This window comes from Salvelinus namaycush, unplaced genomic scaffold, assembly GCF_016432855.1.
Source record: "Salvelinus namaycush isolate Seneca unplaced genomic scaffold, SaNama_1.0 Scaffold282, whole genome shotgun sequence".
Taxonomy (NCBI): domain Eukaryota; kingdom Metazoa; phylum Chordata; class Actinopteri; order Salmoniformes; family Salmonidae; genus Salvelinus; species Salvelinus namaycush.
Window position 1 is genome coordinate 128,222 of NW_024059697.1, and position 14,191 is coordinate 142,412.

The 14,191-nt window shown below is 45.9% G+C and overlaps 1 protein-coding gene across 2 annotated transcripts in view; it reads left to right on the forward strand.

Annotated features, from left to right (window-relative positions):
* Positions 1-14,191, forward strand: part of LOC120039588 (CSC1-like protein 2) — a 134,826-nt gene that overhangs the window by 95,510 nt on the left and 25,125 nt on the right. For both annotated transcript variants that reach the window (XM_038985004.1, XM_038985005.1), the window contains 5 exons: positions 2,153-2,286; positions 4,471-4,608; positions 11,686-11,839; positions 12,175-12,281; positions 12,528-12,614. In XM_038985004.1, the coding sequence (XP_038840932.1) occupies positions 2,153-2,286; positions 4,471-4,608; positions 11,686-11,839; positions 12,175-12,281; positions 12,528-12,614 (620 nt within the window). The remainder of the gene's footprint in view (positions 1-2,152; positions 2,287-4,470; positions 4,609-11,685; positions 11,840-12,174; positions 12,282-12,527; positions 12,615-14,191) is intronic.

Genomic DNA, 14,191 nt, shown 5'->3' on the forward strand with positions numbered 1-14,191 from the left:
AGGTGTCCAGCCCATAACCCAGAGGTCTAGGCTAGGTGTCCACCCCCCAGCCCATAGCCCAGAGGTCTAGGCTAGGTGTCCAACCCCTAGCCCATAACCCAGAGGTCTAGGCTAGGTGTCCACCCCCTAGCCCATAACCCAGAGGTCTAGGCTAGGTGTCCTACCCCTAACCCATAACCCAGAGGTCTAGGCTAGGTGTCCAGCCCATAACCCAGAGGTCTAGGCTAGGTGTCCACCCCCTAGCCCATAACCCAGAGGTCTAGGCTAGGTGTCCAACCCTTACTACACCAAGCTGGAGTCCCCCTAACTAACCATCTCTATTCTACAGGAGGAGGCAGTGAGTTACTACACCAAGCTGGAAGTCCCCTAACTAACCATCTCTATTCTACAGGAGGAGGCAGTGAGTTACTACACCAAGCTGGAGTCCCCCTAACTAACCATCTCTATTCTACAGGAGGAGGCAGTGAGTTACTACACCAAGCTGGAGTCCCCCTAACTAACCATCTCTATCCTACAGGAGGAGGCAGTGAGTTATTACACCAAGCTGGAGTCCCCCTAACTAACCATCTCTATCCTACAGGAGGAGGCAGTGAGTTACTACACCAAGCTGGAGTCCCCCTAACTAACCATCTCTATTCTACAGGAGGAGGCAGTGAGTTACTACACCAAGCTGGAAGTCCCCTAACTAACCATCTCTATCCTACAGGAGGAGGCAGTGAGTTACTACACCAAGCTGGAGGTCCCCTAACTAACCATCTCTATCCTACAGGAGGAGGCAGTGAGTTACTACACCAAGCTGGAGGTCCCCTAACTAACCATCTCTATCCTACAGGAGGAGGCAGTGAGTTACTACACCAAGCTGGAGGCCCCCTAACTAACCATCTCTATTCTACAGGAGGAGGCAGTGAGTTATTACACCAAGCTGGAGGTCCCCTAACTAACCATCTCTATTCTACAGGAGGAGGCAGTGAGTTACTACACCAAGCTGGAGTCCCCCTAACTAACCATCTCTATCCTACAGGAGGAGGCAGTGAGTTATTACACCAAGCTGGAGTCCCCCTAACTAACCATCTCTATCCTACAGGAGGAGGCAGTGAGTTACTACACCAAGCTGGAGTCCCCCTAACTAACCATCTCTATTCTACAGGAGGAGGCAGTGAGTTACTACACCAAGCTGGAAGTCCCCTAACTAACCATCTCTATCCTACAGGAGGAGGCAGTGAGTTACTACACCAAGCTGGAGGTCCCCTAACTAACCATCTCTATCCTACAGGAGGAGGCAGTGAGTTACTACACCAAGCTGGAGGTCCCCTAACTAACCATCTCTATCCTACAGGAGGAGGCAGTGAGTTACTACACCAAGCTGGAGGCCCCCTAACTAACCATCTCTATTCTACAGGAGGAGGCAGTGAGTTATTACCCCAAGCTGGAGGTCCCCTAACTAACCATCTCTATCCTACAGGAGGAGGCAGTGAGTTACTACACCAAGCTGGAGGTCCCCTAACTAACCATCTCTATCCTACAGGAGGAGGCAGTGAGTTACTACACCAAGCTGGAGGTCCCCTAACTAACCATCTCTATCCTACAGGAGGAAGCAGTGAGTTACTACACCAAGCTGGAGGCCCCCTAACTAACCATCTCTATCCTACAGGAGGAGGCAGTGAGTTACTACACCAAGCTGGAGGCCCCCTAACTAACCATCTCTATCCTACAGGAGGAGGCAGTGAGTTACTACACCAAGCTGGAGGCCCCCTAACTAACCATCTCTATCCTACAGGAGGAGGCAGTGAGTTACTACACCAAGCTGGAGGTCCCCTAACTAACCATCTCTATCCTACAGGAGGAGGCAGTGAGTTACTACACCAAGCTGGAAGTCCCCTAACTAACCATCTCTATTCTACAGGAGGCAGTGAGTTACTACACCAAGCTGGAAGTCCCCTAACTAACCATCTCTATCCTACAGGAGGACGCAGTGAGTTACTATACCAAGCTGGAGGCCCCCTAACTAACCATCTCTATCCTACAGGAGGAGGCAGTGAGTTACTACACCAAGCTGGAGGCCCCCTAACTAACCATCTCTATCCTACAGGAGGAGGCAGTGAGTTACTACACCAAGCTGGAGGCCCCCTAACTAACCATCTCTATCCTACAGGAGGAGGCAGTGAGTTACTACACCAAGCTGGAGTCCAAGCTGAAGGAGGAGTACAGGAAGGAGAAGGAGAAGGTCAACAGTAAGCCATTGGGAATGGCCTTCGTTACCTTCCAGAACGAAGCCATGACCGCCATGTAAGAGAGAGTGTGTTTGTGTCCGTGGGAGAGTGAGACAGTATGTTAGTGGGAATGGTAGCGTTAGTGGGAATGGTAGCGTTAGTGGGAATGAGATGTTTAGTGGGAATGGTAGCGTTAGTGGGAATGGTAGCGTTAGTGGGAATGGTAGCGTCAGTGGGAATGGTAGCGTTTAGTGGGAATGGTAGCGTTAGTGGGAATGGTAGCGTTAGTGGGAATGGTAGCGTTAGCGGGAATGGTAGCGTTAGTGGGAATGGTAGCGTTAGTGGGAATGGTAGCGTTAGTGGGAATGGTAGCGTTTAGTGGGAATGGTAGCGTTTAGTGGGAATGGTAGCGTTAGTGGGAATGAGATGTTTAGTGGGAATGGTAGCGTTAGTGGGAATGAGATGTTTAGTGGGAATGGTAGCGTTAGTGGGAATGGTAGCGTTAGTGGGAATGGTAGCGTTAGTGGGAATGGTAGCGTTTAGTGGGAATGGTAGCGTTAGCGGGAATGAGATGTTTAGTGGGAATGGTAGCGTTAGTGGGAATGGTAGCGTTAGTGGGAATGGTAGCGTTAGTGGGAATGGTAGCGTTAGTGGGAATGGTAGCGTCAGTGGGAATGGTAGCGTTAGTGGGAATGAGATGTTTAGTGGGAATGGTAGCGTTAGTGGGAATGGTAGCGTTAGTGGGAATGGTAGCGTTAGTGGGAATGGTAGCGTTTAGTGGGAATGGTAGCGTTTAGTGGGAATGGTAGCGTTTAGTGGGAATGGTAGCGTTAGTGGGAATGGTAGCGTTAGTGGGAATGGTTGCGTTAGTGGGAATGGTAGCGTTTAGTGGGAATGGTAGCGTTAGTGGGAATGGTAGCGTTAGTGGGAATGAGATGTTTAGTGGGAATGGTAGCGTTAGTGGGAATGGTAGCGTTAGTGGGAATGGTAGCGTTAGTGGGAATGGTAGCGTTAGTGGGAATGGTAGCGTTAGTGGGAATGAGATGTTTAGTGGGAATGGTAGCGTTAGTGGGAATGGTAGCGTTAGTGGGAATGGTAGCGTTTAGTGGGAATGGTAGCGTTTAGTGGGAATGGTAGCGTTAGTGGGAATGGTAGCGTTAGTGGGAATGGTAGCGTTAGTGGGAATGGTAGCGTTAGTGGGAATGGTAGCGTTAGTGGGAATGGTAGCGTTAGTGGGAATGGTAGCGTTAGTGGGAATGAGATGTTTAGTGGGAATGGTAGCGTTAATGGGAATGAGATGTTTAGTGGGAATGGTAGCGTTAGTGGGAATGGTAGCGTTAGTGGGAATGGTAGTGTTAGTGGGAATGGTAGCGTTAGTGGGAATGGTAGCGTTAGTGGGAATGGTAGCGTCAGTGGGAATGGTAGCGTTAGTGGGAATGAGATGTTTAGTGGGAATGGTAGCGTTAGCGGGAATGGTAGCGTTAGCGGGAATGGTAGCGTTAGCGGGAATGGTAGCGTTAGCGGGAATGGTAGCGTTAGCGGGAATGGTAGCGTTTAGTGGGAATGGTAGCGTCAGTGGGAATGGTAGCGTCAGTGGGAATGGTAGCGTTAGTGGGAATGGTAGCGTTTAGTGGGAATGGTAGCGTTTAGTGGGAATGGTAGCGTTTAGTGGGAATGGTAGCGTTAGTGGGAATGGTAGCGTTAGCGGGAATGGTAGCGTTAGCGGGAATGGTAGCGTTAGCGGGAATGGTAGCGTTAGCGGGAATGGTAGCGTTAGTGGGAATGAGATGTTTAGTGGGAATGGTAGCGTTAGTGGGAATGGTAGCGTTAGCGGGAATGGTAGCGTTAGTGGGAATGAGATGTTTAGTGGGAATGGTAGCGTTAGCGGGAACGGTAGCGTTAGCGGGAACGGTAGCGTTAGCGGGAACGGTAGCGGGAACGGTAGCGTTAGCGGGAACGGTAGCGTTAGTGGGAACGGTTGCGTTAGTGGGAATGGTAGCGTTTAGTGGGAATGGTAGCGTTAGTGGGAATGAGATGTTTAGTGGGAATGAGATGTTTAGTGGGAATGGTAGCGTTAGTGGGAATGGTAGCGTTAGTGGGAATGGTAGCGTTTTTGTAGTCTCTAATTCCCATTCTTCCAAGTCTCGTTCATCACTCTGATATTAGAATGAATGTGAGGAAGCTGGAAATCAAAGTTTGTCCTTTTTGTGTGTTTGGTAACCATAAATCAAGTCGTCTTCCTAAATGTTTCCCTGTTCAGTATCCTGAAGGATTACAATGTGTGTAAGTGTCAGGGCTGCCACTGTCAGAGGGAACCCAAGTCTTCCTCCTTCAGCCAGCACCTTCACACGTACTCCTGGACGGTCGGCTACGCACCAGACCCACAGAACGTCTACTGGTGAGAATTAACACACACACGCAGAGGATGGGATCCTACCAAATCATTTGGGTTCCTGGATCCTCTCACAGCATTTCAAGGCTGCATTGAGACAATGACTTATCAATGATCCAAGACCAGCTCAGCTAATCCCTACCATTGTGACAATGAGTCGTCATAAATCTGCACCAAATGTACATTATCCCAGCGGCGCTGGAAGACACAATGCAAGTAACTTAATTTATGTCCCTCTAACGGCCCTGAATGCCTCTACTGATCCTACAGCTATTATATGCAGTAATCATGAGCCTATGAACTAGAGTTATACTGTTAGCACTGAGGTGGTGTGTCCTAGTAGGAAGACAACTGTGTGCAGCTCACCCTGCACTAACATAAACAACATGAGCATATCTACCAATGAAAACAAGCAAGCATCCCAGAAAAGTGCTACAAATGGCCCACGTTAATATATGTAGCTTAAACAAGGGTTCATGAAATCAATAACTTGCTAGTAACAGAGGACATTCATATTCTGACTATCTCTGAAATGCACTTCGATAATACCTTTGATGGTACAGTGATAGGTATATACATGGTTATAACATCTACAGAAAATACAGAAATGCCTAAGGTGGAGGTGTTGCTGTTTATATTCAGAACCACATTCCTGTAAATCTTAGAGACGATCTAATATGTCTACAGGTTCATCTGCCTCACCTAAAGCCCATTATTGTGGGAAGCTGCTATAGACCACCAAGTGCTAACAGTCAGTATCTGGATAATATGTGTGAAATGCTTGATAATGTATGTGATCTCAACAGAGAGGTATATTTTCTGGGTGATTTAAATATTCATCAAGTTGCCCCACTCAAGAGAAAGCTTCAAACTGTAACCAGTGCCTGCAACCTGGTTCAGGTTATCAGTCAACCTACCAGGGTAGTTACAAACAGCTCAGGAATGAAATCATCAACATATATTGATCACGTCTTTACTAATGCTGCAGAAATGTGCTTGAAAGCAGTATCCAGATCCATCAGATGTATTGATCACAATATAGTAGCCATATCTAGGAAAACCAATGTTCCAAAGGCTGGGCCTAATATAGTGTATAAGAGGTCACGTTTTGTAGTGATTCCTATGTTATTGATGTAAAGAATAGTTGCTGGTCTGTGGTGTGTAATGAGGAGCAACCAGACGCTGCACTTGACACATTTATGAAATTGCTTATTCCAGTTACTAATAAACACACACCCATTAAGAAAATGACTGTAAAAACTGTTAAATACCCATGGACTGATGAGGAATTGAACAATTGTGTGGTTGAGAGGGACGAGGCAAAAGGAATGGAAAATAAGTCTGGCTGCACAACCGATTGGCAAATTGAGAAATCATGTGACTAAACTGAATAAATAGAAGGAGAAACTAAACTATGAAACTAAGATAAATGATAAAAGAATGGTAGTAAAAAAGTTTTGGAGCTCCTTCAATTACATTTTGGGCAAAAAGGCAAACTCAGCTCCATCATTCATTGAATCGGATTGCTCATTAATCACATAACCCACTGATATTGCAAACTACTTAAATACTTTTGTTAATTGGCAAGGTTAGCGAAGTTAGGCATCACATGCTAGCAACAAACGCTGACACTACACATCCAAGTATATCTGACCAAATTATGAAAGAGTACAAATCATTCACGAAAACCTAATCTAAATATTGTAATGAATAATGTGGAAATTGAGCAAGTTGAGGTGACTAAACTGTTTGGAGTAACCCTGGATTGTAAGCTATCATGGTCAAAACATATTGATACAACAGTAGCTAAGATGGGGAGAAGTCTGTCCATAATAAAGCGCTGCTCTGCCTTCTTAACAGCACTATCAACAAGGCAGGTCCTACAGGCCCTAGTTTCTACCTTCTTAACAGCACTATCAACAAGGCAGGTCCTACAGGCCCTAGTTTCTACCTTCTTAACAACACTATCAACAAGGCAGGTCCTACAGGCCCTAGTTTCTACCTTCTTAACAACACTATCAACAAGGCAGGTCCTACAGGCCCTAGTTTCTACCTTCTTAACAACACTATCAACAAGGCAGGTCCTACAGGCCCTAGTTTCTACCTTCTTAACAACACTATCAACAAGGCAGGTCCTACAGAACCTAGTTTCTACCTTCTTAACAGCACTACCAACAAGGCAGGTCCTACAGGCCCTAGTTTCTACCTTCTTAACAACACTATCAACAAGGCAGGTCCTACAGGCCCTAGTTTCTACCTTCTTAACAACACTATCAACAAGGCAGGTCCTACAGGCCCTAGTTTCTACCTTCTTAACAACACTATCAACAAGGCAGGTCCTACAGGCCCTAGTTTCTACCTTCTTAACAACACTATCAACAAGGCAGGTCCTACAGGCCCTAGTTTCTACCTTCTTAACAGCACTATCAACAAGGCAGGTCCTACAGGCCCTAGTTTCTACCTTCTTAACAGCACTATCAACAAGGCAGGTCCTACAGGCCCTAGTTTCTACCTTCTTAACAACACTATCAACAAGGCAGGTCCTACAGGCCCTAGTTTCTACCTTCTTAACAGCACTATCAACAAGGCAGGTCCTACAGGCCCTAGTTTCTACCTTCTTAACAACACTATCAACAAGGCAGGTCCTACAGGCCCTAGTCTTTACCTTCTTAACAACACTATCAACAAGGCAGGTCCTACAGGCCCTAGTTTCTACCTTCTTAACAACACTATCAACAAGGCAGGTCCTACAGGCCCTAGTTTCTACCTTCTTAACAACACTATCAACAAGGCAGGTCCTACAGGCCCTAGTTTCTACCTTCTTAACAACACTATCAACAAGGCAGGTCCTACAGGCCCTAGTTTCTACCTTCTTAACAACACTATCAACAAGGCAGGTCCTACAGGCCCTAGTTTCTACCTTCTTAACAACACTATCAACAAGGCAGGTCCTACAGGCCCTAGTTTCTACCTTAACAACACTATCAACAAGGCAGGTCCTACAGGCCCTAGTTTCTACCTTCTTAACAACACTATCAACAAGGCAGGTCCTACAGGCCCTAGTTTCTACCTTCTTAACAACACTATCAACAAGGCAGGTCCTACAGGCCCTAGTTTCTACCTTCTTAACAACACTATCAACAAGGCAGGTCCTACAGGCCCTGGTTTTGTTGCACGTGGACTACTGTTCAGTCGTGTGGTCAGGTGCCACAGAGGGACTTAGGAAAATTGCAATTGGCTCAGAACAGGGCAGCATGGCTGAGTTCCATGACTGGAAGTCATGCACGCAGTAAAATTGGATAAAAAAAAAACAGATAAAAATACACTCTACACTCTATTGAACACCGGGGACTGTGAAGAGACACAGGCACACACACACACACACGCACACGCACACGTACACGTACACACGTACACATGGATTTTGTGTTGTAGGTTAGTGGTGGAGTGGCCTGTATTGTAATGTTTTTATAATTCTATAACTGCCTTCATTTTGCTTGACCCCAGGAAGAGTAGCTGCTGTCTTGGCAGGAACTAATGGGGATCCATAATAAACCCCAGGAAGAGTAGCTGCTGCCTTGACAGGAACTAATGGGGATCCATAATAAACCCCAGGAAGAGTAGCTGCTGCCTTGGCAGGAACTAATGGGGATCCATAATAAACCCCAGGAAGAGTAGCTGCTGCCTTGACAGGAACTAATGGGGATCCATAATAAACCCCAGGAAGAGTAGCTGCTGCCTTGGCAGGAACTAATGGGGATCCATAATAAACCCCAGGAAGAGTAGCTGCTGCCTTGACAGGAACTAATGGGGATCCATACTAAACCCCAGGAAGAGTAGCTGCTGCCTTGGCAGGAACTAATGGGGGATCCATAATAAACCCCAGGAAGAGTAGCTGCTGCCTTGACAGGAACTAATGGGGATCCATAATAAACCCCAGGAAGAGTAGCTGCTGCCTTGACAGGAACTAACGGGGATCCACAACAAATACAAATCACAGCACAGATTAATGTAATCAGTTTCCCCTCTGGGGAGTTCACTGGGTTAAGATGTCACCACAATGTGGAGTGTGTTATGATGTCACCACCAGACTGTGGAGTGTGTTATGATGTCACCACCAGACATCCAGACTGTGTTCTGGTTGGAACAGCAGTTATCTTAACTCAGTGAGTGTGTTATGATGTCACCACCAGACAGTAGAGTGTGTTATGATGTCACCACCAGACAGTGGAGTGTGTTATAATGTCACCACCAGACAGTAGAGTGTGTTATGACATCACCACCAGACAGTGGAGTGTGTTATGACGTCACCACCAGACAGTAGAGTGTGTTATGACGTCACCACCAGACAGTAGAGTGTGTTATGATGTCACCACCAGACAGTGGAGTGTGTGATGTCACCACCAGACAGTAGAGTGTGTTATGACGTCACCACCAGACAGTAGAGTGTGTTATGATGTCACCACCAGACAGTAGAGTGTGTTATGATGTCACCACCAGACAGTGGAGTGTGTTATGACGTCACCACCAGACAGTGGAGTGTGTTATGACGTCACCACCAGACAGTAGAGTGTGTTATGACGTCACCACCAGACAGTAGAGTGTGTTATGATGTCACCACCAGACAGTGGAGTGTGTTATGACGTCACCACCAGACAGTGGAGTGTGTTATGATGTCACCACCAGACAGTAGAGTGTGTTATGATGTCACCACCAGACATCCAGACTGTGTTCTGGTTGGAACAGCAGTTATCTTAACTCAGGGAGTGTGTCAGGATGACATCACCTATACCAGATGTTAATAGTGTACCTGTGGGAATCTATTTAACTTTGATACATGTGGAGAATCACCTCTAAGTATCTAAGAGCTTGGGGTAATTCAATTTCCATCCACTTTAGAGAAACCGTCTCTGTCCCCCCTCCTAGAGGATTATCCATCTGCTGAGTGCCAGTATCAAATTACCTCACCGCTGAGGCGGTACGTATTTGGCACCATCACTAGGTGTCAGGCTCAGTCTTGTATATATGTGAAGTATTGTTGGGCGATATATCCAATTTAATATGATTTTCCAAAGGCCTTTATTGCAAGAATAGTTTTTGTTTTTCTGAGCTTTTATGTCCGCTTGTTGTCTTTTTGGTTTCGTCTCCTTTGCTCCTTCTGTGCTGTGTGCACCTTCCCATTTACACCACATATCTGTTTATCACAGTGCATTCGGAAAGTATTCAGACCCTTGACTTTTTCAACATTTTGTCACGTTACAGCCTTATTCTAAAATGGTTTTTAGAATTTTTTAGTTTTTTTTTTTTTCTTGTGTTTCAGCCAGAACAACACCTACCTGTCCTACAACAGAAGAACACATTGGTCTTGTGTTTCAGCCAGAACAACACCTACCTGTCCTACAACAGAAGAACACATTGGTCTTGTGTTTCAGCCAGAACAACATCTATCTGTCCTACAACAGAAGAACACATTGGTCTTGTGTTTCAGCCAGAACAACATCTATCTGTCCTACAACAGAAGAACACATTGGTCTTGTGTTTCAGCCAGAACAACACCTATCTGTCCTACAACAGAAGAACACATTGGTCTTGTGTTTCAGCCAGAACAACATCTATCTGTCCTACAACAGAAGAACACATTGGTCTTGTGTTTCAGCCAGAACAACATCTATCTGTCCTACAACAGAAGAACACATTGGTCTTGTGTTTCAGCCAGAACAACACCTATCTGTCCTACAACAGAAGAACATGTTGGTCTTGTGTTTCAGCCAGAACAACATCTATCTGTCCTACAACAGAAGAACACATTGGTCTTGTGTTTCAGCCAGAACAACACCTATCTGTCCTACAACAGAAGAACACATTGGTCTTGTGTTTCAGTGGTTTTGTCTGTTATTATGGAAATTGTTTCATTTCTTTCTTCTCCAGACTCCGCCTCTGTTCTTGACATGTGTGTTAATGAATGAGCGCATTTTGGGATTGTCAACTTTTTCCAGAGATATGTTGGCACTTGAAAAAGCCACATCCTCAGCCTTCATGTTTTTACATGTATTTATATAGTGAAATGAAAATGGTTACTTTGTTCAGAAATAGACTATGTTTTCGCAGATAAAATGCCTATTATTCCCATATAATGTTGATAAAAGAACATGAATAAGTTAAAGGTTTATTTTGATAATATCCCCGGCTAATAATTTGATGCATTAGGCTAAAGCGTAGGCTGCTGATGAGAATAAGTGTTGGCAAACATTTTCATTTTAAGTCGGTCCACATGGTTGGGAATTTATTTGAGACTAATTGGATAATTCAGTTAGATGGGCAACTGGAGGCCTGCAGCCCCCCCCCCTTTTGTAGGCCTGGGGACCAATTACATGATAATAGTACTTCTGCATCAGCAGTCACTCGTCAGTTATCTTATTAAAAACTGCAAGCATTTGCCTCAACCCTTAGGCAAAATGTGTTTAATTGCAGGAAATGAACGTTACGTTTATTTTTAAATCTTTGCTGTCATGACAGAGGCCACTTAAATGTTTTCTCGCTGGGGGGGGGGGGTAATGGATGTGGTACGCAGACCCACGAGACACTGCGCCTCCTCATGAGTTCCATTTCTTTGTGCCCCCCCCCCCCCCCCCCCCCTGTCAGGTGATCATGGTATAAATTGACAAGTGCTGTGAGAAGGTGCTTTTTCAGCCTCTTGAAGTCGAATGATGGAAGTGCAGGGTAGAAAAACCCAACTTAAACACCTGGCCCAACCAAACCCAACCCAACACCTGGCCCAACCAAACACCTGACCCAACCAAACACCTGGCCCAACCAAACCCAACCCAACACCTGGCCCAACCAAACACCTGGCCCAACCAAACACCTGGCCCAACCAAACACCTGGCCCAACCAAACACCTGGCCCAACCAAACACCTGGCCCAACCAAACACCTGACCCAACATATGGACAGCAAAGTTCTATTCTTGGATTGATTGACCTGTCCTCTTCATGTTTCTCCCAGGGTGCATCTGTCAGTAGGAGGGTTCCTCTGGTAATTGATTGATTGATAGATTGACTTGTCATCTCCTTGTTTCTCCCAGGGAGCATCTGTCAGTCGGAGGGTTCCCCTGGTGGCTGAGATGCTTCATCATCAACTGTATCCTCTTCCTCCTCCTCTTCTTCATCACAACCCCCGCCATCATCATCTCCACCATGGACAAGTTCATTGTCACCAAGCCTTTCAAGTACCTCAACGTGAGTCACCTTTGACCCCTCTTAGTGAAGCTCAGGAGGTCGACCATCAGACGGCGTCCCAAATGGTGCCTTATTATGACACCCTATTCCCTATTATGGCACCCTATTCCCTATTATGGCACCCTATTCCCTATTTAGTGCACTATTTAAAGAAATGAAGTCCTATTTGGGAGGCAGCCTCAGCTTTAACTATCAGATCCAGCAGTACGGTTTGGTTGACACTATAGTGGGAAAAGGGCATTAATATGTGTACTATTCCTAACCTTATCGGTTAACCTTGATCTGCAATGTTTCCTTCCTCCTCCCTCTTCTTCCTCCTCTCTCTCTTCCTCCAGAACCCCATCCTGACCCAGTTCTTCCCCACCCTGCTGCTGTGGGCCTTCTCCGCCCTGCTACCCACCATCGTATACTACTCGGCCTTCTTCGAGGCCCACTGGACACGGTACCACTCACACACACACACTGGACACGGTACCACTCACACACACACGTAGTAATGTTGATATTTTTTCACCCACTGTGTATCTAACACGTCTGGTCCCAGATCTGTTTGTCACTATGTAGGAGTTGGCAAAACCAGCACAAACTGATCTGGGACCTGGCTAACTTGCTGGAGCGGATAGCTCTTGTATTCTGTATTTCTCAATGTGTAATGTTGATCGTTTTGACTTTCCGTGTATTCTAATAGGTCTGGAGAGAACAGGACAACCATGCATAAATGTTACACCTTCCTCATCTTCATGGTCTTACTGCTGCCCTCTCTAGGACTCAGCAGGTACTACATGTCTTCATTATTGTCCATGAACATTTTAAATTGGGAAATCAATTTGATTGGAGGTACACAACACACTCTTCCCCCCCCGCCTCTCGTCATGATCCGTCCAGCCCTTACCGAGAACCACTATAACGAAATTTTGGACAGGGTCGTTAGCATCAGGGTCGTTAGCATCAGGGTCGTTAGCATCAGGGTCGTTAGCATCAGGGTCGCTAGCATCAGGGTCGCTAGCATCAGGGTCGCTAGCATCAGGGTCGCTAGCATCAGGGTCGCTAGCATCAGGGTCGCTAGCATCAGGGTCGCTAGCATCAGGGTCGCTAGCATCAGGGTCGTTAGCATCAGGGTCGTTAGCATCAGGGTCGTTAGCATCAGGGTCGTTAGCATCAGGGTCGTTAGCATTAGGGTCGTTAGCATCAGCGTCGTTAGCATCAGCGTCGTTAGCATTCGGGTCGTTAGCATTAAGGTCGTTAGCATTAGGATCGTCAGACCCAGTGTTTTGCGCAAACCTTGCTTAAATTCTAGACGTCGTATTAAAACGAGGCAACAGAGTCCGTAATGTGACCGTTACATTTAGATCCATTTGGACTGAAGGAGTTTGTAGGTGCAACAGTTTTTATTAAATGTAGAATTAGTTTTCACAGACACATTTCCCTGCATTAGGAACCAACCATGTGCTACCTTTTTATACTGTATATATATATATATATATATAAGTCGGAAGTTTACATACACTTATGTTGGAGTCATTAAAACCCGTTTTTCAACCACTCCACAAATTTGTTGTAAACAAACTGTAGTTTTGGCAAGTTAACTGTGCCTTTAAACAGCTTGGAAAATTCCAGAAATTGTCATGGCTAATTGACATCCTTTGAGTCAATTGGAGGTGTACCTGTGGATGTATTTCAAGGCCTACCTTCAAACTCAGTGCCTCTTTGCTTGACATCGTGGGAAAATCCAAAGAAATCAGCCAAGACCTCAGAAAAAGAATTGTAGATCTCCACAAGTCTGGTTCATCATTGGGAGCAATTTCCAAACACCTGAAGGTACCACGTTCATCTGTACAAACAATAGTACGCAAGTATAGACACCATGGGACCGCGCAGCCGTCATACCGCTCAGGAAGGAGACGCGTTGTGTCTCCTAGAGATGAACGTACTTTGGTGCAAAAAGTGCAAATCAATCCCAGAACAACAGCAAAGGACCTTGTGAAGATGCTGGAGGAAACGGGTACAAAAGTATCTATATCCACAGTAAAACGAGTCCTATATTGACATAACCTGAAAGGCCGCTCAGCAAGGAAGAAGCCACTGCTCCAAAACTGCCATAAAAAGCCAGACTACGGTTTGCAACTGCACATGGGGACAAAGACCGTACTTTTTGGAGAAATGTCCTCTGGTCTGATGAAATAAAAATAGAACTGTTTGGCCATAATGACCATCGTTATGTTTGGAGGAAAAAGGGGGAGGCTTGCAAGCCGAAGAACACCATCCCAACCGTGAAGCACGGGGGTGGCAGCATCATGTTGTGGGGGTGCTTTGCTGCAGGAGGGACTGGTGCACTTCACAAAATAGATGGCA